At 45.3% G+C, this 23,577-nt stretch overlaps 1 protein-coding gene across 3 annotated transcripts in view; it reads left to right on the top strand.

Moving 5' to 3' along the window:
- SPNS2 (SPNS lysolipid transporter 2, sphingosine-1-phosphate) overlaps positions 1–23,577 on the top strand; it is a 182,544-nt gene that overhangs the window by 79,962 nt on the left and 79,005 nt on the right. For all 3 annotated transcript variants that reach the window (XM_073315320.1, XM_073315321.1, XM_073315322.1), the window contains exon 3: positions 8,814–8,950. In XM_073315320.1, the coding sequence (XP_073171421.1) occupies positions 8,814–8,950 (137 nt within the window). The remainder of the gene's footprint in view (positions 1–8,813; positions 8,951–23,577) is intronic.

The raw sequence follows: 23,577 nt of genomic DNA, 5'->3' as shown, positions 1-23,577 counted from the left end.
TGGTTCAGTTAACAAGATTATCCCTAACAAGATTGCGCAATGGCAGATAAACCCACGAGACACATTCTGTGTGTGTTGAGGCTGTTTGTGAAGGGATGACTTGCTATCTTACTCCACTGTGTTAATCTGCAAAGTTCTCAAATCATCAGACCAAGTTAAATCAAATGGAGAGAGAGAAATCCTAAGGGAAGGAAACTTCTGTTGCCTGACAAGGGAGCTTATTACTTTACAGTAGCAAAAGAGGGGTCTGTGTGTTTGTTTTGAGCTTTTGGAATTACAACTTTATCAACCACAAAACAGCCTCCAGAAATCTTACTCTTCTGCGTACATTTCAGTAGACATACATGTAAACCTTTTGCTAATTCAGCTGATTGAATCTACTATGTTGATGAAATGTTGTCTTCCTAAACCTAATCAGTACAAAGGTTTTATGTTAAAGAAACACTGCAAACTTTAATTTTGTGCTTTTGTTGTGTTTTAGAAGCTTTAATAAAACATGTTGGTGGTAGAAATGTTTTCACTGTTTAAAAATCTCAGTTGATTCTAAATAAAAAATTGTCTGATCCAAATCTCATTGAATTCAGTAAGTGATCTTGGACTTCTAGTGCTTCCTTTTGTTTAGGGAGGAGTTAGGCAAAATAGAGATGGCTCACTGACTACAGGTGAATGAATGGGTTCTGGTAACTTCAGAACCATACTGAAACTTTGTTCAGACCTTCTTGATGTTTGGAAATATTTTAAAAAATTACAGTTTATATCCTCTTAGCCCACCACTTTGCTGCCTCTGCTCTTCTAGGATCTGACTGGGACCTAAACCAAAATGTTAAACTCTGTTTAGTTCTCTCCCAAACACACACACTATTTCTGGCAGAAGCAGATTTATCCCAATGGGGCAGATATTTTAAATCCTCCTCGTCCATCAGGGAAAACCTGTCATGCGGCTCTTCCGGGGCAGAAAAATCCCAGCTCAGTGTAGGTTGACCAGACAACAAATGTGAAAAATCGGGACGGGATGGGCGTAATAGGAGACTATATAAGAAAAACACCCAAAAATCGGGACTGTCCCTATAAAATCGGGACCTCTGGTCACCCTAGCTCAGTGGCTAGCTTAGAAATTCACTGATGCAAGTGTGGGAAACAAATGCTGTAAACAGCAGCCATGTTTTTAGCCTTTACTTCACCAAGCAGCACAGGAGTGATGCTGAGCGGGGTAGCACCACCAGAAAACACACACTCCTCTTCCTCCTCCCCTTCTTTCTCCCTCTGGTAATGTCCTGTTGGCTGCAGGCATAGTCCCTGCCTGTCTCAACCCACCAGTAAGAATGACGAGCAAAGCCACCTTTTGACAGCTAGTTGGCTGTAACCAGCTCTTACTAATCAATGTCATGACCTCTCCTTATCCTCCATCTTGCTTCTATAAAAGGCTCTTCAGAAAATCTAAATGCTGTCAGGGTAGTGCTTTATAGGCTTTTGCTACTGTTTATGTTGTTTTGTGCACAATCTCTTATCTCTGAGCCTTCTGGCTGGTAGTGGATGGTTATATTATTTGAGTTGATTCTTTAAGCCTTGATTTTATTGATGGGTAATTTTTCTTGAGCAATCATGACATGCTACAAAAAATGGTAAACAAACTGTAAACTGGGGGCTGGAAGGAATCTTTCCCCCCCTTGTATAGCATTGCACAATTGGCTTGGGGGTGTTGTCTACCTTTAAAGTATCAGATACCCACTAATGCAGGATCCTGGAGTTGATGAACTGTTGGTCTGCTCCAATTTCGAGTAAACCTTATGTTCCTGTAAGAGGTGGTGCTAGCTTGTAGCTCATCCTTTTACCCACTTGACTTTGGATACCTTTTGCCTAGCACAGTTTCTCCCAGTGCACTGGTATGTTAATATGCTATTGCATTGATTCTCTAGCTATTTTTATCTGCTCTTCTGTTTCCAAGAGGAGTGGATTTCCCAGCAATTCCCACAGAAGCAATTATTCATGGTAGCTAAGGTACACAGACTCTACTTTCAGGATATCCTTTGCTGGGAGCCTGGAAACTATTTTCTGGAAGAACCCAGTTTCTGAAGTGATCAAGAGGGATGGAGCTGTTAGTATTTGATCCTTCCCTGTAGACAGTATTGTTAGAAGCTCAGTGAGTCATGAATTTGTTGGGAAAGCTGTGCATTCAGGACCCTGATCGTGACAACCATTGGACCCTGTGACAGTGAACAGTTTGAGAGAGGTCTGTCCAGAAGCCTGTTTCTCAGCGTAACTACATGTCAATTGTGTGTGTGCGGCCACGCTGACTGTGCTTCCTAACAATGTTTTGTAGCAGTGTATTGTGGGAAAATCTGTTCAGCTATCCCATAGTCCCTTAGCAGTATATAGAGTGTCTGGAGGACATGCACACACAGCAGCACAGGGAAACGTATTCTGGAATGTCCTACCTCGCACAGAGCTAGAGGAAGACTATGGTAAATGTAATTGCTGTGAGTGGGAAGTATCTCACTTTTAATGGCTCCCACTGTCCATGTGTTCTTATTAGTATGCTAAGAATTCAGAGTACACAAGGATGAAACGTTGATTGGATTCCCGAGCTGATTTTGGCCTCTGCTCCATTCTGGAGATGCTGAGATCAAATTAGTGCATTTTCCCTGCAGTGCTGTCTCAATATTGTCAATATACAGCATGCATACTCAGCATATGATTGATGGCATGGTTTGAATCAGCCTCCAACCCCTACAGATCTCTGACCTGTGAAATCTGTCTCATTGTCTCAAATCGGCCCATCTCATGGCTTTTATTTGTTTTTGTTTGGCATGATCCAGCCACTGGCTGCGAAGCTAGGAAAATAGTAAAACATAATGATCATGGGGATTTACATGACAATATTACTGTAATCAAATGGTTTGTGGTCATGATGGAATGGAGGCTGAACTCTGATGTAGGAGGTTGTATCATTGGTTCTGATTCTATTAATGCATTGGCATCTCACATGTGAGTGCAGTTCTCCCTTCATTCATAAGGATGCTGCTGAGAAGGATGCATGAAATGTGTGAGCAAAATGATTAAGGATGATAGACTGCTTCGGCTTGCCAAGTGAGCAAAACCCCCCCGTTCATGGCAAGAAAGCCACGTTCGACCCCTCATGTATCGAGGACAGCTGTATGCAGTACCACAGGATGAGCACACTCCTTGTGGAGTAGCCAGTCCTGCATTTGGTGCTATAATAAAAGTTCTTCTCAGTAGTTGTGATCGTAGGGTTAAAAACTTAGACTTTTCCCTGGGAAGAATTAGCATTGCTCATTCACCTTCCCGTCTAGGTGCAGTTCAGTGGAGGGTAGGGCATTGTACTGGGGTTCGGGAGATCTGGATTCTCTTTCTGGCTATGCAACTGACCTGTTGGATGACTTTGGGCGAGTCCCTTCCCCTCTCTCCGGATCTTAATTTCCTCATCTTGTATATGGAGTTCATGATATTCAGCTTCCTTTGAAAAGTGCTTTGCGATTAAAAGTGCTGTGTGTGCTAAGTGATATTATTATACCAATAAAGCAACCATTAATAATCCAGTATTCAACAGAAGTGTCCTCCAGACAGTGGGGCTGGCTGTGTAGATGGTAAGAACTTTATTTGCCATTGCAGGTGCAGAGAAAGATTGTGCTTGTATATATCTGAATATTATCAGAGCCCAGAAAGGTGCCATTGTTCAGAAATGTGCTGTTCTTGGGGGAAAAAAAAGTACCATTGTTTAGAAATATGCTGTTCTTGGGAAAATATTAACAACCTCACAGCGCATCTGTTTTCTCTGTTTCTGTTTAGATTGCATGTCCCTTGGGGCAGAGGCTGTCTGGCTTTGCCTTCCAGAGAGCCACGTGTACTATCAGCACTCAGTTAGTAGTAAATACACAACTCCATGCTGATTCAGTGTTCTAACATAGTGGCCACTTTTTATAGGAAATATCCCTGCTCGGAGAAAGAAAACTATTTTTAGTTGAAACAGAGCCTTTTTAAATGATCCCCGATGGAAAAACAACCCTTGTAAGGATTAAATCACAGCCTGGCTGGAGTTTTTATTTCTGGGAGATGCAGTGGGAGCCAAGCAGCTTTTTAAAAGCTTCTGCCTGGTTCCTTTGGTAGAACCCCATCTTCCCCTCTGTCATACAGAGCACTTGCTATTGTGGCCCCCACAAGCCTGGAAGGATTGGTCCATCCCAAGGGAGGGAGCAAGTGAGGCAAAGCAGACAGTGCTATCGGAATAGAGTGAGGATGTGGAAAGCTGATGGTGGTTGTTCTCACCAGCAGGTTCTTTTAGGGCCATCATTACAGGGTGCAACAACAGGGGTCAAATCTCTATTGAGGAGGTGGGGGAAAACAATGGGTCTAGTTCCAGAAGGATTTCATGGCTATAAGACACTAAATTCTGCACTTCCACTCTTTTCTCTCCCTCCCGCCCTTTGTCTCAAGTATCTAGGGTTTTTCTTTTCTACTGGGCAAACGGGCAGCTGGTTATTTCCTGAGGGAGGAACGCGTGAGTTGAATGGCAGCTTGCTGGCCAAAATGACTGAACGAGCACTCGGGGGCAACGGTGCATGAAGTAGGCAATGGAGCCCAGAGAGGATGCTTTACCTTTTTGTTTTTCAAAGATATAATTTTTATAATTCTAACCACATATGGAAAGATTGCTGGGAGTGCTGGCCCACCTGTCTCAGGGTGGGTCAGGCATTCAGAGGCAGAAATAGATACGGAGCCATCCTGTTTAGGCAATTAGACACTTCCTGTGTTTTCACCACAGTAGGCATTTTAGTTTAGTTGTGATGTAGAAGGAGGGATAAAGACAAATGCGTTCCCTTTTCGAAAACGCCTGTGCTTAAAAGAGCCTTCCTCTGGGAGGCATTTATTAAATGTATTTTTATTCATCCGCTCCTCAGAGGCTTGCTTTGCTTCTGCTGATGCGCACGTCAACTCCATCCCGGAGCTGGGCGTTGGCTGCTTTGCTTGGCCCTGTTTTAGGTCCTTCACCTCTCAGCCTACATAATGGCTGTGAACCCACATTACCTGTACCCCTCTCCTCTATGGGTTTGCGCTGACATTCCCATTGTACCTCCTGAGCAGCTTATCCTGAACCTCAGTGGGTACCTGGCACTGTGCCACTCACTTTCTCTCTTTTCAGCAGTTGATTCTATTCTGAAAGGGCAGGAAGTGCAAATGGAAAGAGCAGCTGCTCATTGGGAGGAGGGTAATGAAATGACATTTGACTCATGGTGGTTCTTTGTCACTGTCCTCTCTCTAATGTAGACACTCTGGCTGCAGTGTGGTGGTCTGAGGTGAAAGCTGTTGTGTAAGGGGAGAGGGGCTGGAGGGGGAAATAGAAATGAGGAGGGGCTAGCATGAGAGCTGAGCTCTTTATTTTGTGTTACAGACCACTGATCTTCCTTTACCCTCATGTTCCCCCTCTGCCTAATGAATAACCTCGCGGTAACTCTGTGTGGGGGATAAAATCCTTCCTGCCATGAGGTTTACTTAGCACTGAGACCTGGGCCAGGATCCAGAGTGAGACACAGTTCTGGAACAGTAACTCAGGTTTCCCTTCTGCCCAGTGAGGTGCCCTGGATTCATTCTCCTCTGCTTTCCTGTCCTAGTTTGTAAGTTGTGTAGAGTCACTTTTTGTTGTGTTTGCACCTGTCTGTCCTGCTCAGGAACCTCATCTGTCATATACAGGAGCAATCGCAAAAATTGATTTGTGGGACGCACATCTAACCGGCAGATCCGCTTGACAGATCACATAGCCATAATTTTCTGCATTTGCTTAAGAGTCAATCAGTGCTTTGATGCATATTTGGGTCATAAATAATCTGATGCAAATTAAATTTATTATTGTGACAGCTTTATTCAGCTATCTATTATTTATTAGGTTCTGTTGTCCCTTTGTTTACTCCTTTGTGGAGCTGTGAATTCAGCTCTTTACCTGTGAGAGAGCTCTCAGCTTGGTTCAGAAGAGAATTTGCCAACATCATGTTCCCCCAGGGACCCATGAGTAGCAAGGAAAATGTTATTTATTGGTGTGAAACTGGGAGATGTTGGGTGAGTTGGGAAGAGGATATTTGAATGCACGTAGGATCTCATCTTCTGCTTGTACGCAGATGCTGGAAGTAGATGTTAGGGGTGTGATCCAGAGTTCATTACAGCCAATAGAAAAAAGTTGCCCAAGGTTGTCCAGCAAGCCAGTGGCAGAGCTGGGAATACAATTCAGGTCTTGTGAGTCCCAGTCTTCTGTGGGCTTTGGATCAGGCCCTAAATGCCCCAGAGGTGGATTGATGAGGCTGTTCGGTACCTGAATCAAGTGAAATGCAGGGCTGAGGTTTCTTTGGATGCTTGCTTCAGTTTTTTCTATTTTGTTGTCTGAATAAAAATGGCAGACTTTCTGAATCTGGGATGAATGAATTACAGTGTGATTCCAAGTGAAAGGGTCACTCAACCTGGAACTGCAATCAGCACACTGCTACCTTCTAGAGTAGCAGCCGTGTTAGTCTGTATCCGCAAAAAGAAAAGGAGGACTTGTGGCACCTTAGAGACTAACAAATTTATTAGAGCATAAGCTTTCGTGAGCTACACATGAAAGTGTGTTTTCATGTACTATAGCAATGTAGGAGTAGCACTGCCTGATAATCCTAGTAGCTACAGGTCTTATCCTGCTCTCCTTTTATGGAGCTGGCATGGCCTAGTGGATAGAGCAGTGGACTGGGAGACCTGAGTTCTATTCCTGGCTATGGCCTGCTGGGTGATGTTGGGCAAACCATGACCCTGCTCATGCTTCTGTTTCCTCATCTGTAAAATGGGGATTATGATCCTGACTTCCCTTTGTAAAGCACTTTGTGATCTGCTGATGAAAAGAGCTTATTCCAGCAAAAATAGAACATTTCACTGGGAATTCTGCTTGTGCAGGGACTGCCAAACTAGGCTCCATGTATCCAGTGTGAGATTTTGTATATTGTCCATATAGCAGAGTTGTGGCTTGTCACTACAAGTGAAACAGGAACATGGGTATAATCTTGCACTTCTATTTATTTTTTATCTAGGTTTTCTATCTTTGAATTACTCCTTCATTTTATTTACATACATGATACATGTTTGCGTTGTGATGTTGCTTACTACAGGAAATATAAAAAGTTGAGATAAAATATAAAGTACCATTGTATGGGATTGCAAAATATGGAGTTTGACTGACATACATGTATTGTTTTATTTGAAGGTTTTGGAATTTTAGTATGTAAAAAGATACACATATATCTTCTAAAACAGCTTCCCAGGGTCCAGCATTACACACATTTTTTAGGATATTATCTCCTATTACCATGAAAATCCCTTAATTACTTTGTTTAAACACACATTTCATCAGAAGGAGTACTTGTACTTTGCTCCACAGTCTCCTTTTAGCATTTTAAAAATAGAACGCTACAAATAAACAATGCCAGAAACCCACCTTGCCTGCCAGGAGCCACCCAATAATTAATATGATTTTATAACCCTTAATACATATTTCCAGTCTCTCTAATTTGCCACCAGACCATACCGAGTTTCTGTCAGCTCAAGGAATACATGGGCCTTGCAGCATGCTCTGGACGTCAATAAACTAGGGTCTTTTAACAGTGTTTCTCAACAACTGGTCCATGAGGTCTCCCTGATACAGTTTAGGAAGGCAGCAAGGCGGTCCCTGGTATCCAAAAGGTTGAGAAACACTGTGTTAGAAGAATTGTACTGGTGTGCCTACAATGATGTAAAAATCACTGTAGTTGCACCAGTGCAAATCCTGAATATAGACACATGCTGGTTTAAACCTTGCTTGTATAGATTTTAACATAAGTCTCTTTACTAGCCAAATTGACACAAGCAGTGTGTAAACTAGTTTAAGTGCACCTACATTAGGTGTATATAGTGGTGTCCCTAGATCTAACATGGGCAAGACCCAAGTACTATTTTGGAGCCGGGTGGAGGAATGAGCTCCCAAGCTGAGAAGTCCTGGCAGAGGATACTCTGCCAGCTGCCTCCTACCTTATTTGAGTGATACCTCAGCTGACTGTAACTGAGTCAGAATGGCATGTGGAGAAAGGCAATCTTTCAGATAAAGAGGTCCCACACCATTTAGGGCCTTATAGGTCAAAACTATCCCCTGTAGTGGAAGAGTTACTCCCTGGTGTATATCATGCTGGGTCAGGCAAAAATTTAAAGAAAAGTGACTTGAGGTCCTGGTGGGTGAACTGGAGGGTGGAGCCCTCTGTTGAGCCACACAGCAGGTGCAGTTAGGGGAATGGTAGTGAAAACGCAGGTGCAGCTAGGGGAATGGTAGTGAAAACACCTCTCACGCTGCCTCAGTGCTGCATTAAAAGGCTGCTACTAAGGGTGAGTCTCCATGGGGTGTTTCACCCAGGGTCTGTGCTGAGATGGACAGCATCTATACACTATATCTGAATGCTCTCAAACCTTTGTGTCCGCTTCTTGTTGAGGTTTGAGCAGAGGCTCTTGATTTATCCCGTCCTTGTTTCGTCCATCCCTCAATTGTAAGCTTGCAGCAGATCTGAGGGGTGTTAGTGTTGTAAAAGGTAACCCAAGTTCACTGGTCTGAATTTTCTCTGGTAATGAGAAGTCTGTTTGCTTATGGACACTATGCTTTCTGAAAGCCTATTGGGTTGCCTAACTTGGTAAGCAGGGCTGCAGAACATCTAATTAGGTGGAACTACTTTCCAGAGGGCTTGGCTTGAAGAAAATTAGTTTTCATATTTTTGCCTGATGTTTATTAAATGTCCCCTCTGCTTTTCTCCCCTCTGCAGTTTTCATCTGTAGTTTCATGGTGGCAGCACCTATATTTGGTTACCTTGGTGACCGCTTCAACAGGAAGATCATCCTCAGCTGTGGGATCTTCTTCTGGTCAGCTATCACCTTTTCAAGCTCCTTCATCACTGAGCAAGTAAGACCTGCGTGGGGTCCGGGATTATAAGCAAAGGCATTCCGCATAGTGTACTGAATGTAATGGGATCCCGTTCCAAACTCCCCACCACAGTGTATAGGGACGTGAGATGCCCCGTTGATGTATGTGTGGCATATCACATAGGGTATTGTGTAGTAAAGTATTTAATGTTTGTGGTCACATGTCTCTTTGAAAGCGAAGTGTGTTCTTCCCTGGTCATGTGAATTGCCTAAACATCCCAGGGGAAGCAGATACAGACACATGTTCAAATTGATGTGTAGGCTTTATTTTAAGGAAGAGTTTACAGAACCAAAAAAACCTATCCATAATTAAATATTGGTTCTTTTGCCCCCTCTTTGCACAAACCATGGTAAGTTATTAACTCTGCTTGAACAGATTATATAGAATGGCAAAATGCTGGGCAGATGGAGTTTAGAGACAGATTTTGAGTAACCACCCTGGCTCAGTTTCCCTGAAAGGCAGTGAAGGTGAATAATAGGACTTAGATTAGTACAGCGTCAGCTCCTTTCTCTATTAAATTATCTCTCTGGGAATTGATGATAGGATCCTCAGGCTCACCTAATTTTGGAAAGTCAAAGATAGCTTTCGATATGTTTCACAATGCTCCCAGTTTCAGCCTACAGTAAATGAGGCTATGTCAGTCTGTTTGTTTTCTTGCTTGTCAAGGATACTGCAAAACAACAAAGGCTTGGGAGTGCCTGAGAAAAGAATCCTCTCATTTAAATTATACCACAGAGGAAGCTTAATTGTTGCAGGTGGCAGCATTCCTGGAGAGATAAATCACAGCTAGGGGAGCCGCAGATGGATTTCCCTAGGGATCAGCCATTCATCCTCTTGGTTCAGCTGCATTCCAGAGGTTGCAGTGCTGTGGTCACACCCCAAGGATGACAAGCATGCTGTGCTGTTTTTAATACAGAGGTTGCCACCACCATCCGTGGAAGTGGTGGAAGTCACACCTGTGATTTGCTCACCTTGACATCCACTTGGATAGGATGGCATTTCTAAGCCCCCATAAATCATAGGGCCAAGCGTAGAAGTCTTTAGGGTAACGTCTACACTGCAAAGAAACACCCCCCGTGGAGCCACATCTCAGAGCCCAGTTGGCTCCGTCTGCAGGGTTAAAAATAACGGTGTAGGTGTCCTGCTTGGGCTGGAGGCTGGGCTCCCAAGACCTTCTCACCCCCCTCCCTCCCGCCCCCCATCAGAACCTGGGCTCCAGTTTGAGCAGGAACATCTGTGCTGCGATTTTGAGCCCAACAGCCCAAGCCCCTGCTGACCTGAGTCAATTGACCCGGGCTCTGAGACTCGGTGCTGCAGGTTTTTCATTGCAGTGTAGATATACTCTTCTACACCAGCAAATTGCTCTGGTTTAAAATCAGTTATGCCGCACTCTTAGTGGAAAGAGAACGCTTCCTATCTGGAATGACGTCAGGTTTCTTTTGGTTTTCTTTGGAAACATGCTGTGAAAGCAACTGTGGTTATAGGAAAAAGGTAGTTATTGTTGTCACCCCTCTGTTGTAAGCCACAGAGAACATGGCAACAGAGTTAAGCCATTAAACCCTTCATGAAGAGCCAGCAGGTGAAAGGCTTTCCTGTAGCTCAGTGTGGATGTGGGATTATTGTTAGTCTAAGAAAGAGAGTGCTGCTGTGAAACAAGGATACAACTCTAAACATCAAGTAACAGGAGAATATGTTCTGTGTACAGACTCATTCCTTCTGGATTGCAGACACCACTAGATGTGGGCCGAAACCAAAACCCTGGATCCAAACAACCCCAAATTCTGAAAAAGTTCTGGGTCATTTCTGATTCCCTGCCCAAGGTCCACTGTGATCTTCAGCTTTACCATAAACCTTTCTTGTAAGCCATGAGATCCACCTCAAGCGTAGACTCTACAGCCAGTGGGAGGACATTCTTTAACCAGTATATCAGAGGGGGCTGCAGCAACAGGACAGAGATCCTGGGTCATACTGAAAACAGTCCTGCTGCCATTTCTCTCTCCTGGCCAGGAATCTGAAATCTAACAGACGAGTCACACCAGCTTGCACAAGGTGACTCTTTGAAATAGCAATGACAAGAGGTCAGAGAAGAGGAAGTGCAGTTTTTATTTATACAGTAGCTTCCTAGCTTATGATCTTTGACTTCTAACGTTAGCTTAAGGAGAAAACACTCGTGGTTCTTAAAGAAGGGAGAGAAATGATAGTGGGAGAGGATGGTGGTTTAAAATATAAATATCCCTTCACTGGTTTAAATAAAAGCAGCAGCGAATCTACTGTTAGCAGAGGAGGTTGCCCACGTTCATGTGGACATGAAAACACCCGTCGAGAAGCAGCAAGTTGGCACAGCCTGAGCCCATAGAAATACAGCATAGAAAACTCCTTTATGTGGTGACAGCAGAAATACTGAAGTAGGCAAGAAACAATAGCTATTCAGTGAAAATAGTAAATTGCCATTCTCTGTTCAGAAAGTGTTGACTGCATGGTGCATGCTACCACAATGTCATGAATAACACTACTAAACACCTATCCCTGTGGTTACATGGTATTTACCATGTTAACTGTAAATACAAGGGGCGTGCCTTTCAGAGGTGCTGAGTACCTTACAGCTCCCATGAAAAATGAGGCCACTGGATTGTTAAAGGGCGTTTATGGGGTCTGCCTCATAAATATTGATTGCTGACTGAAAATTGGACATAAAGGAAGCAGTTAGCAAGCTCCTTATACATGGATAAATGTTCAGATCAGCCTCCGATCTGCCTCTACTTGTGCATGCCCAGAATCAGGGAGTCAAACTGGTGGTTATTTTGGTTTGATTCAGGTTCAGTGTGTTCAGGTTTAGTTCTGATTTTTTTTTTCTTCAAATGGCTCGGTTATCAGTTTCAACCAGTTCAGATCAAATTTCGATCTCAGTGGAAGTAAACTCATGAAGGAGAGCTGAAACTTAAAATTGAAACTATTTTGCTTTTTGGCCATTTATTTATGAACTTTAACTTTACATGAGTTTTCCTAGTGCTTTTGTGCTGTCAAATAAGCATAATTATTTTTTTTTCTATGAACAGTTTGTTTGAGAAAACTAAAATAACGTTTTCTAATGTTTATTCCTTGAGAGGATAAATCTGAGTTTGGTGCATGGGTCGTGCCTCAAGTGTGGGAACTGGAGGGAGGAGCTGCCCCTGGGGTTGGGGGTGGGTGGAGGGAATCTAAGGGGGAGAAGAGAAGGGCTGGGGAGCCAGGCTGGAAGAGTTGTTGTTAACTTCTGGGACCAGGAAGCGTTCCACCACTTCTGTCCTCCGGAGGGTGTCTCAGAGATGGTCCATCTATCTCTGGGGCCTCCTGCTGCCTCATGTGGTGTGCAGGCAGCTCCTAAGCTTCCTCACTCCCTCCCTGCTCTTGTGACTGGCCTTGTTTTCTTCTCATTCTCTTCTCATTATACCAGGGCAGGCCTCTCTGGTAGCCACCGTGTACCTATTTGTTATTTTTGTTGTCTTGTTGAAAATAAGATCACAGTAGCGTTCTAAAATATTGCGCTTAAAAATGCCGGACCTTTATTTGAAGTAGTAACCCAGCCCCCCAGTTCAGTTCCAGTTGAGGTTCAGCAAGTAGGACAAAAGTATAGTTCAGGTTCGGTACTGGTTTAAACCGATTCGGTTTTGGTTCAACTCCCTGCCCAGAATTAAACAAGTCTGTATCTGTGCCTGTACTTCGCACGTGCAAACACCCAGTAAAAATTCAAGTCCTTTGTGCCTGGCCTTTAAGGAGTCCTGTCCCTGTGTATGTGCACATCATAGCAGTTTCACCAGCAAACCATTTTTGGCATTTTGGTGAGTATCTGAGGAAAACCCCTTCAGGGTATTGGTGCAGACTCAGTAATGAAATGACAACATGCAGACTTAAAACCCTGAGTGAGCTGTCATGGGGCTCAAAGGCAAATGATTCATTCAGGTGCTTACTGCGCACAAGAGGCCCCACAGAGCTCCTCTACCAAAACATGGCTCCAGTCGTTATATTTTCATTCCACATGAAGAGGTGAATATTTCTCCAGCCCCCTTGCCCGACACCGTCATCACTGATTAATGACTATGGCAAAAGTCAAGTCTTCTTTTTAGATGGTGTTTTGATTAATCATAGGTGTGATTGCCCTATATATCTGGGGCTCATCCTCGCTGGGCTGCCTTGCCTTATGGTGTTTCATCAAAAGGCCATATAAACCTGTGATTGCTCCATTGTTCTCTTTCTAAATAACTTCACCTTGAAGCCACTTAGTTATCAGGAGTAACCAGAATGTGCTGGATCTTCTGAGTGTTTGGATGTGGCTGCTGGGACCCCGTGATTGTCTGTGTTAGTCAGACTAATAGCTCTCGTGGTTGCTTCATCTGTCCAGAGTTCTGTCTCTGGGGAAGCCTTGAAGAGTTGTATTTTTCCCCCTCTCGTGGTGGCCTCCCACACCTCCCTTCACACTAAGGTCCAGTAATCAGCTCTCTGGTGGGCAGACAGCTACGATTTCTTAAAGTGAGGAGGTGCATAGGCGTGGAAAGCTTGCAAAGTGCTTTCAGTATCTCACAGTGCTGTGATATTTCCCATACACATGGCTTGAGTAAAGCTCACCTCTCCTTAATGGTGGCTGTACTTCAGAGATGGGCAAAATGATCCCAGTGTGGGGGGGGTGTGTGTAGTTAAGCATTTGGGGCTCCTTCAGGATGAAAGGGGATTATGTATAAACGAGGCTCAACCCAGATAAGGTTGTGACAAAGCTGGTTGAATGGGGGAACAAGCTAAAACACCTGGAGGAGCAAACTTCTATTGATTCGAGGATTGTTTACCTGCCTTTTATTACTTAGCTTAGCACCCAAGAAGGATTTGCTGGATCACATCTACTTCTGGAGGCTCAGGTAACACTGGGGCCACAAATTCTTTTTATAAACTGTGCCTGGCCCTGAGGCTGTGGACTGCTCTTCTGATATGAGGCTCAAACTGTTTTTGACTTGGCAGAAAATTAATGGGCTATTTTCAGAGGTGATGGCAGTTTGGAGCTGGTGTAAATTGCACATCAGTAAGTCTGTGTGAATTAAATGCTGAGGGAAGAAGAGGTCGGAGCAGGAAGAGCAACCAACAGAGGGCTGTGAGATAAAACAAGGTGTTTTGTATCTTCCAGCCTCCAGCACCCTCCTGTTGGTTGGTTCAGTGCTTAAATGCTCTTATGGTGTAGTAGGGCAGATGCTATAAAAATATCTAAGACAGAATCAACCCAGCTTCTTCTCCCTCTGCAGGTAAATTATACAGACTTACTGTTAGGTACCTTTGTTGTGTGCGTCCACTCTGAATTTGGCCCTGAAAAAAGGGAAGAAACAACCCCTCGTGGAACAAAATATCAGCCAAAGCAAAAATTCGTCTGAGAGTTCAGTGCTTCATAAAATCATGTCTTTGAAACATGCCTGGCTTACTTCAGGTCCTTTTAGTTCAAGGAGAGATAAAAGAGACAAGGAAAATTACTCAGTGTAAAAAAATAAAACTGAGGTTCCTTGGAAGCAAAGAAAAATCTCAAGCCCTCTATAGCATTATGGCGTCTGTTGCCTCATAAAATGTATACCTAATAATGTGTGTTAGGTGCTATTGAATAAAATAAATACTGAGATTTAAAAGCAGAAACAAGCAAAATTAAAAGCACTAGGCCATCTTTTTGTAGGTCTAAAGGGGACTGGATGTTTTCGCTGAAGTCTCATTGCATTGATGGAATGGTTCTGTACCATTGTATACAAGCTGAAGTCTGTTTCAGAGGGCAGGCAAAACAGATTCCCAATGCAGTTTTGTATCTGGAGTCTGGGAGCTGTGGCTGTGCTGTACCTGGTCCCCGGACTAACATTAGATCCTTGTCAGTTTGCACAGCTGTTCAATGGATCTGTGCTAAAAGTAATTCAGGTGCTGATGGACAAGGGCTGTAAGTTGGCTCAGCAGTATTTTGGTAGCCACAGCTTGGTGTTAGAGCAGGGGTGGGCAAACTTTTTGGCCCAAGGACCACATCTGGGTTTGGAAATTGTATGGTGGGCCATGAATGCTCACAAAATTGGGGGCTGGGGTGCAAGCTCTGGGGTGGGGCTGGGGATGAGGGGTTAGGGGTGCAGGAGGGTGCTCCAGGCTGGGACCAAGGGGTTCAGAGGGTGGGAGGGGGCAGAGGAGTAGGCTCTGGGCAGCACTTACCTCAAGCAGCTCCCAGAAACAATGGCATGTCCTCCCTCCGGCTCCTATGCAGAGGTGTGGCCAGGTGGCTCTGCGCGCTGCCCTGTCCGCAGGTGCCACCCCTGCAGCTCCCATTGGCTGCGGTTCCCAGTCAATGGGAGCTGCGGGGGCAGTGCTTGGGGTGGGGGCAGCATGCGGAGGCCCCTGGCTGCTCCTACGCATAGGAACTGGATGGGGGACAAGCTGCTGCTTTCGGGAGCTATGCTGAGTGGGGCAAGATCTCGACCCCGCTCCCTGGCTGGAGCGCTGGAGCAGGGCAAGCCCTGGATCCCACTTCCCGGTGGGAGTTTGAGGGCTGGATTAAAATGTTTGGAGGGCCAGATGTTGCCACCTATGAGTTAGAGCCTTGCAGGGATGAGCCTATGATACGAAATGTCTGTTTAGTCTTAACTGCTCAGGGGAAAAGTAAAATCTACTACTCACCTTACCCACCCTATAGAAAGAGATACATGTGTCAGAGTCCTGTCCAAATGCTTTCTGCTGGGAAGAATCATAGAATATCAGGGTTGGAAGGGACCCCAGAAGGTCATCTAGTCCAACCCCCTGCTCAAAGCAGGACCAATTCCCAGTTAAATCATCCCAGCCAGGGCTTTGTCAAGCCTGACCTTAAAAACCTCTAAGGAAGGAGATTCTACCACCTCCCTAGGTAACGCATTCCAGTGTTTCACCACCCTCTTAGTGAAAAAGTTTTTCCTAATATCCAATCTAAACCTCCCCCACTGCAACTTGAGACCATTACTCCTCGTTCTGTCATCTGCTACCATTGAGAACAGTCTAGAGCCATCCTCTTTGGAACCCCCTTTCAGGTAGTTGAAAGCAGCTATCAAATCCCCCCTCATTCTTCTCTTCTGCAGGCTAAACAATCCCAGCTCCCTCAGCCTCTCCTCATAACTCATGTGTTCCAGTCCCCTAATCATTTTTGTTGCCCTTCGCTGGACTCTCTCCAATTTATCCACATCCTTCTTGAAGTGTGGGGCCCAAAACTGGACACAGTACTCCAGATGAGGCCTCACCAATGTCGAATAGAGGGGAACGATCACGTCCCTCGATCTGCTCGCTATGCCCCTACTTCTACATCCCAAAATGCCATTGGCCTTCTTGGCAACAAGGGCACACTGCTGACTCATATCCAGCTTCTCGTCCACTGTCACCCCTAGGTCCTTTTCTGCAGAACTGCTGCCTAGCCATTCGGTCCCTAGTCTGTAGCTGTGCATTGGGTTCTTCCGTCCTAAGTGCAGGACCCTGCACTTATCCTTATTGAACCTCATCAGATTCCTTTTGGCCCAATCTTCCAATTGGTCTAGGTCCTTCTGTATCCTATCCCTCCCCTCCAGCGTATCTACCACTCCTCCCAGTTTAGTATCATCCGCAAATTTGCTGAGAGTGCAATCCACACCATCTTCCAGATCATTTATGAAGATATTGAATAAAACCGGCCCCAGGACCGACCCTTGGGGCACTCCACTTGATACCGGCTGCCAACTAGACATGGAGCCATTGATCACTACCCGTTGAGCCCGACAATTTAGCCAGCTTTCTACCCACCTTATAGTGCATTCATCCAGCCCATACTTCCTTAACTTGCTGACAAGAATACTATGGGAGACCGTGTCAAAAGCTTTGCTAAAGTCAAGAAACAATACATCCACTGCTTTCCCTTCATCCACAGAACCAGTAATCTCATCATAAAAGGCGATTAGATTAGTCAGGCATGACCTTCCCTTGGTGAATCCATGCTGGCTGTTCCTGATCACTTTCCTCTCATGCAAGTGCTTCAGGATTGATTCTTTGAGGACCTGCTCCATGATTTTTCCAGGGACTGAGGTGAGGCTGACTGGCCTGTAGTTCCCAGGATCTTCCTTCTTCCCTTTTTTAAAGATTGGCACTACATTAGCCTTTTTCCAGTCATCCGGGACTTCCCCGGCTCGCCACGAGTTTTCAAAGATAATGGCCAGTGGCTCTGCAATCACAGCCGCCAATTCCTTCAGCACTCTCGGATGCAACTCGTCCGGCCCCAGGGACTTGTGCACGTCCAGCTTTTCTAAATAGTCCCTAACCGCCTCTATCTCCACAGAGGGCTGGCCATCTCTTCCGCATTTTGTGATGCCCAGCGCAGCAGTCTGGGAGCTGACCTTGTTAGTGAAAACAGAGGCAAAAAAAGCATTGAGTACATTAGCTTTTTCCACATCCTCTGTCACTAGGTTGCCTCCCTCATTCAGTAAGGGGCCCACACATTCCTTGGCTTTCTTCTTGTTGCCAACATACCTGAAGAAACCCTTCTTGTTACTCTTGACATCTCTGGCTAGCTGCAGCTCCAGGTGCGATTTGGCCCTCCTGATAACATTCCTACATGCCCGAGCAATATTTTTATACTCTTCCCTGGTCATATGTCCAACCTTCCACTTCTTGTAAGCTTCTTTTTTATGTTTAAGATCCGCTAGGATTTCACCATTAAGCCAAGTTGGTCGCCTGCCATATTTACTATTCTTTCGACTCATCGGGATGGTTTGTCCCTGTAACCTCAACAGGGATTCCTTGAAATACAGCCAGCTCTCCTGGACTCCTTTCCCCTTCAAGTTAGTCCCCCAGGGGATCCTGGCCATCCGTTCCCTGAGGGAGTCGAAGTCTGCTTTCCTGAAGTCCAGGGTCCGTATCCTGCTGCTTACCTTTGTTCCCTGCGTCAGGATCCTGAACTCAACCAACTCATGGTCACTGCCTCCCAGATTCCCATCCACTTTTGCTTCCCCCACTAATTCTACCCGGTTTGTGAGCAGCAGGTCAAGAAAAGCACCCCCCCTAGTTGGCTCCTCTAGCACTTGCGCCAGGAAATTGTCCCCTACGCTTTCCAAAAACTTCCTGGATTGTCTATGCACCGCTGTATTGCTCTCCCAGCAGATATCAGGAAAATTAAAGTCACCCATGAGAATCAGGGCATGCGATCTAGTAGCTTCCGTGAGCTGCCGGAAGAAAGCCTCATCCACCTCATCCCCCTGGTCCGGTGGTCTATAGCAGACTCCCACCACTACATCACTCTTGTTGCACACACTTCTAAAGAGATGGTTTCTTTCCTCCAGAGGGGAACTTTCTGGTAGCTGTCATGGATACGTTGGTTCATCTACAATTAATACCCCAAACTCTCTCAAATTCAACCTGGCCTGTTGAGCTGGAGCTCGGCCAGATAGCTCTCTCTTCACTTTCCTGGCTGCCTCTTGATGACTTGGTTCCCGCTAGGACTAGACCCAGATGTGCCAAAATCAGAGCCTATCTTGCATATTTTTACAGGAAGTGTGAGAATTCCTGAAGGAACCGGAGAATGCCATTTTCTTCAGTTCCTCTCTCCCACTGCTACACCTTCTAAACCTTACTTTTTTAAAAGGTGGGGGAAGACCGGGAAAGAGGCTCACATTTACTTCTGTTGCTTCCAGGCACAGAAGTTTGGCTGGGGTCAGCTCAATCTCGGACTGGCTCTGGCCAGAATATCACAAGCTAAGCGGTGCTTGAGAGGTTTGCACAAATAAGGGTGGCTGAGCTTTGAGTAACTAGCATGGTCATACGTCCCGTTTTGACCGGGACAGTCCCTTCTTTAAGCCCTGTCCCAGCCGTCCTGACTTTCCCCCCCCAAAACGAGGCATTTGTCCCATTTGCTTTTGTTGACTTTTTCAGTTGACTTTATCCTCTTTTGTCAAAAAAGTGGCGGGCGGGGCGGGAGAGGGGCAAGCGAGCAGTGACAGCGGCAAGCGAGCAGTGACAGCCTCATGTGGGAGGGAGAGGACCAGGCAGGGCTTGAGCAAGCAATGACAACCTTGTGCAGTGACAGCCTTGCTCAAGGCTCAGGGAGGGCTTGGGCGAGCAGCAACCACAGCCCCGCAGGGGGAGAGGGCTCAAGCCAGACCTGCGCAGAGTCATGGTCACCCTGTCTTTGGGCCCTTACCCCACTGAACCTCTCAACTTTTGCTCGGGGGGGGGAAAGATGCAAGAGTTACCACAGGGATGAAGTAGTTCGAGTTGATTGAAGCAGGAGGGCTCTGCCGATCTCTGAGTCATACAGGTATCTCTCACCCATCCTGTGCTCCTTTTCTACCCCTTACTGGCCCCAGGGCCCTTCCTGAGTGGTTACAGTAGATGGAAAGGGGAGGGGGAGCTCTCAGCACCAATCGAGGAGGAGAGGGAGCTGTGCGGGAGCACTGTTTGCCCAAGTTGGGGAGAAGGAGGGCAGCCCCCCCTTTGCTTTTAGCAAAGGAGGAGTTGTGTTCTCGCCTCACCTGACCCCCGTCGGTGCATTCAGGAGCGTGCGATGCATTCAAAGACGTGACAGCCGGTGATGAAGGTGTCTCGAGTGCAGTTGTAGCGCCAAAGCCCCGAAGTTCCACCTCAGGTGACAGAAGAGTTCATTGGAAGGTGAGCTCGTTTCTGCTACAAAAAATAAAGGAGACAAAATTATCAGAAAGAATGTCCCTGTCAACTGTTCTCAAGTAACAGTTCCCATCTCTGCTGGCTCTCCTCTCCCCGCCGGGGGTCTGGAGCACTCTGTGAGAGCCTGACTGCCTGCTCAGAATATCAGCTCCCTGGCTGGTAGGGGCAGAACGGCACCATGTCCTATTGAAACCTTTGAAATAACTCTGAATGGATTTTACTGCATGCACAATACTGTTCTGTTCGTAACAGTGCGTCTGCTGCTCTCTGTTCTTGAGTTCATTAGCTAGTCTAATATCCTGAGATGCTGTGGATGCTGAAATCAGAGGAGATGTCTCTGTCGTTCAGAATCACTGTAAGCATAACTCATGCACGCTGCCGCAAAGGCTTTCGTGGCCCCTGCCAGCTCATGGCAATGAAGACAGCAGCCAGCACTGAGACATCGGGATTGCTAATCGGAGCTCAGGCATCCTTCTGGGTGAGCCTGACAGAACACTGTGCTAGAGGAGACTTGCGCACGCCCTGGGCTGGATCCTTTTTCTGGCAAACTCTCGTTAACTTCAACAGGCCTGCATGAGGACTGAGTAAAAACGGAGTAGGGACCTGAGGAGGTGGCTCTGTGCATCTGTGCACTTGCGCATACATTTTCCCTTTTTGCTTAGGAAGATGTTGGATGTTTAGGCTATTGAAAAATGTTTGGCACACGTAAAGGACATCCCCATGAAGTCTACGCATTGTTGGCCTGATCCAGCTACCATGGAAGTCAGTGAGACTTCTTCTACTGTCTTTATGGGAGTTGTAGGATCAGAACCTGTCTCTTTAAATGGACATAGTTATATATGATTATTGTTCATTTATTATTTGTATCTTGGTAGCAGCTAGAGGCTCCAGCTGAAATTGTGGGATCCTGTTGTGCTAGGCAATGTACGTACATAACAGAAAGACAGACCCTGCCCTGAAGAGCTTTGCAGTCTTTAGTATCTTTGTCCCATTCTGTGAATAAATAAATCCCTGTGCATGTCCCTGTATGTGTTTCTATTAGTTGGGAAAGCTTGCCAGTCAGCTTCAATTACAGAAAGGGTGACTGACATTTCAAGGAGCAAAAATCATCCCGTCTCAGCTTTTAAGCTGTCTGGTGGGGAAAGACCTTTAGACTTGATTGAGCTATTCAGCGAGGAAGCTCAGAGGGTGTGTGTGGGTGTGTTTGTGTTTAATTCATTGCCAACCAGGATACATTTTTAAAGCGGTCTCTGTTTTTGTGAGACCCGTAACATCAGTGTTTTGTTTGTCCTGCTGCAGCTGTTGTGGATTCTCAGAGCTGAGCTTGATGGTGCACAACCCGAGATGTCATATTGCGTAGGGTGCTGGCGTGTCTGTCAGTCCTATCTCCTTGAATGTTTACTAAGTGCTAGGGAGTGCTTCATAAATAATTTTTATCATTGTTCATTTCAGCCCTGTTCAAAAAGTTAAGGGGATGTATGGAGGGAGGGGGAAATGTTCCTTAAATTAAACAGGACTGAATTGGCAAGGACAGAAATGCTTGTAAGCTTCTAAATGCATGTTACAGGGGAGAGTGAGTACATATAAAATGCCCATAAACCTCATGTGGTCCTTTTAACGATGGTGATAAGACAGCTGCACGCCTTCCCAGTATGCAGCATTTCATTACTGATGGCATTGCGTGCTACGTTTCAACACTGTGGAAGCCTGACTTGGCAGTTCGCTAGAGTGCGATGGCCTTGCAGTCCCATGTGATACTGTTCCTAAACTTTCTGGAGAATTAAACGTGATTTGGTGGAGTGTACAGTGTCTCTCAACGTATGAGTGTTATACCAATAAAATAAAAACCAGCAGGATCTTATTAAAGGGGATAAGACAAAATGTCACATTTATTGTGAATACAGAAAGAATCATTGTAGGCAGTCAGTTATAGCTATAACATTTCATTCAGTTTCACATTCATTCACACGTTCGTTCATACACACGCACAGGTTCTGCAGCTGCTGTATATTTACCGCTCCTGAATGTAGTGTGTGTTCGTGGCTTGGGTCCGTAGCTTGTGGCGGCTAACTGGCCAGGAAAGCCAGGCATAAGGAAGAGCTGAGCCTCTGTTGGACATGCACCGATGCCTTTCCATGTTGGCAGCAGAATGTTACCCTCCAAAGTCTTCCTTCTCACCCATCCTTTTTGTAGGGTTGAGTTTGAATCCAGAGTCTATAGGTCTTGCTGTGTCACACTGCCTCTGGGTCCGGTGTGATTGATCACCCGTCAATTGCAGACATGACTTTCAGCCTAAGACCTGGCTTTGATGTTTCTTCAATTGTACTTTTGTTCTTTTGTTTTGAGGGTGGACTCCTCTTACTTTGTCAGGGCTGTTGTCTGCATCTTGAGCCATTGGGTGTTTACACTTTATTTCATCAGGACAGGCTGGGGCTGGAGGTTGATTCCATCATCCATACATACCTCATTCACACATCTAAACTAAACTAATAAGATTACAGCAAGGTTTTGCAAAAATGAAGGATGCAGCAAGCTTTTACAAAATGAAGTGAGCATTTTAAAATGACAGGTTTCAGAGTAACAGCCGTGTTAGTCTGTATTCGCAAAAAGAAAAGGAATACTTGTGGCACCTTAGAGACTAACCAATTTATTTGAGCATGAGCTTTTGTGAGGTACAGCCCACTTCATCGGATGCATACCGTGGAAACTGCAGAAGACATTATATACACACAGAGATCATGACAAGTTAAAATGGAGTTTGTTACAGTATGGACAAGTGTAAGGAATGGCAAACAGTGAACAGAAGTTACAATGTTGAAACAGTGTAAGTTTCAGCGATTTAAGCAGCAGTTGGATTGAAAGTGAAACTCAATTAGCCAGTTATTGGGGTAACTAGTTTTATGAATGAATGTTGTTTCATTCATAAAACTTTGCTTATGAAGTTATATTAATAAAGTGAACAATTAAAAACAATTTAATTGATCAGTTCTACATGAGCCCATCTGTCCAATCGTGTAACCTGTTCGCTATTAGCATGTCCTATGAAGCTTCAGGAGAAGGCATTAAACTTCAGTAGTTGTGGTCCTAGGTTGAGAAGATAAAGTGAAGGTGAAAGGCAGTTGTCTGAGGTGGGGATAAGAGCAGGTGGGTTCTTAACTGCAGGAGGCCAGGACTAGGTTGGGAAAGGCGTTTACTACAGGTATCCTATGAAATAAAATGATGATACAACAGTGATATCATGCCATCTCAGTGTTTGTGTCTTTATTGTGAAATAAGGTTACTCATGTATTGTTGCATTGCCATGAAGCATAAAAAAAAGTTAGGCCTCTTTAATTGTCAATCAAGTTGGTAGGATAAGCCCATGAAAAATTGTGACGATCTGATAGAAGGTAAATATGTGAGTGCTATTCCCTGGCTTGCACTCTGTGTTCCATTGTATTTAGACCTGAGAGTTAGTCTGGTGTTTGATTGTCTTCAGGCTATCCAGATATAGGTCTTGAAGAGTGATCCCTTTGAAGAGGGGTTGTAAGCCAATGTATCCTTGCTTTGGGAATAGAAGAGGTCATTTATGGTTGGTGTTCTCCAGGTCTCACTCTTGGAAGGGCTTCAGGACAGCTTGATTAATAATCTTTCACAGAGAGAAAGAAAACTGAAATAATTACCTCGGCCCAGTGGTGAGCGTGTTAGAAGACCTAGGGCTGAGTCTACTCTTGGCAGAAGGAGGGGTTGGAGGCCTTTGGAAGGTGGCGTTCTCCGTCCTGAAGAGAAGGATTTATGGGAGACCGAAGGCATCATTAAACTCACGTGAACACGGGTTCAGACACACGCTGTTGAGTAGATTCAAGGAAGGAAGGGACTTAAGGGTGGAGAGAGAAATGGACCCAGAAGATGTGGGTGAAAGTTCCTCGTCCATATTCCTTACTGGGGATATGGTGAGAGAGAGCCTGCTGTCAGGTGTTCAC

This window comes from Lepidochelys kempii, chromosome 17, assembly GCF_965140265.1.
Source record: "Lepidochelys kempii isolate rLepKem1 chromosome 17, rLepKem1.hap2, whole genome shotgun sequence".
NCBI lineage: Eukaryota > Metazoa > Chordata > Testudines > Cheloniidae > Lepidochelys > Lepidochelys kempii.
This window is presented reverse-complemented; position numbering and strand designations above follow the sequence as displayed.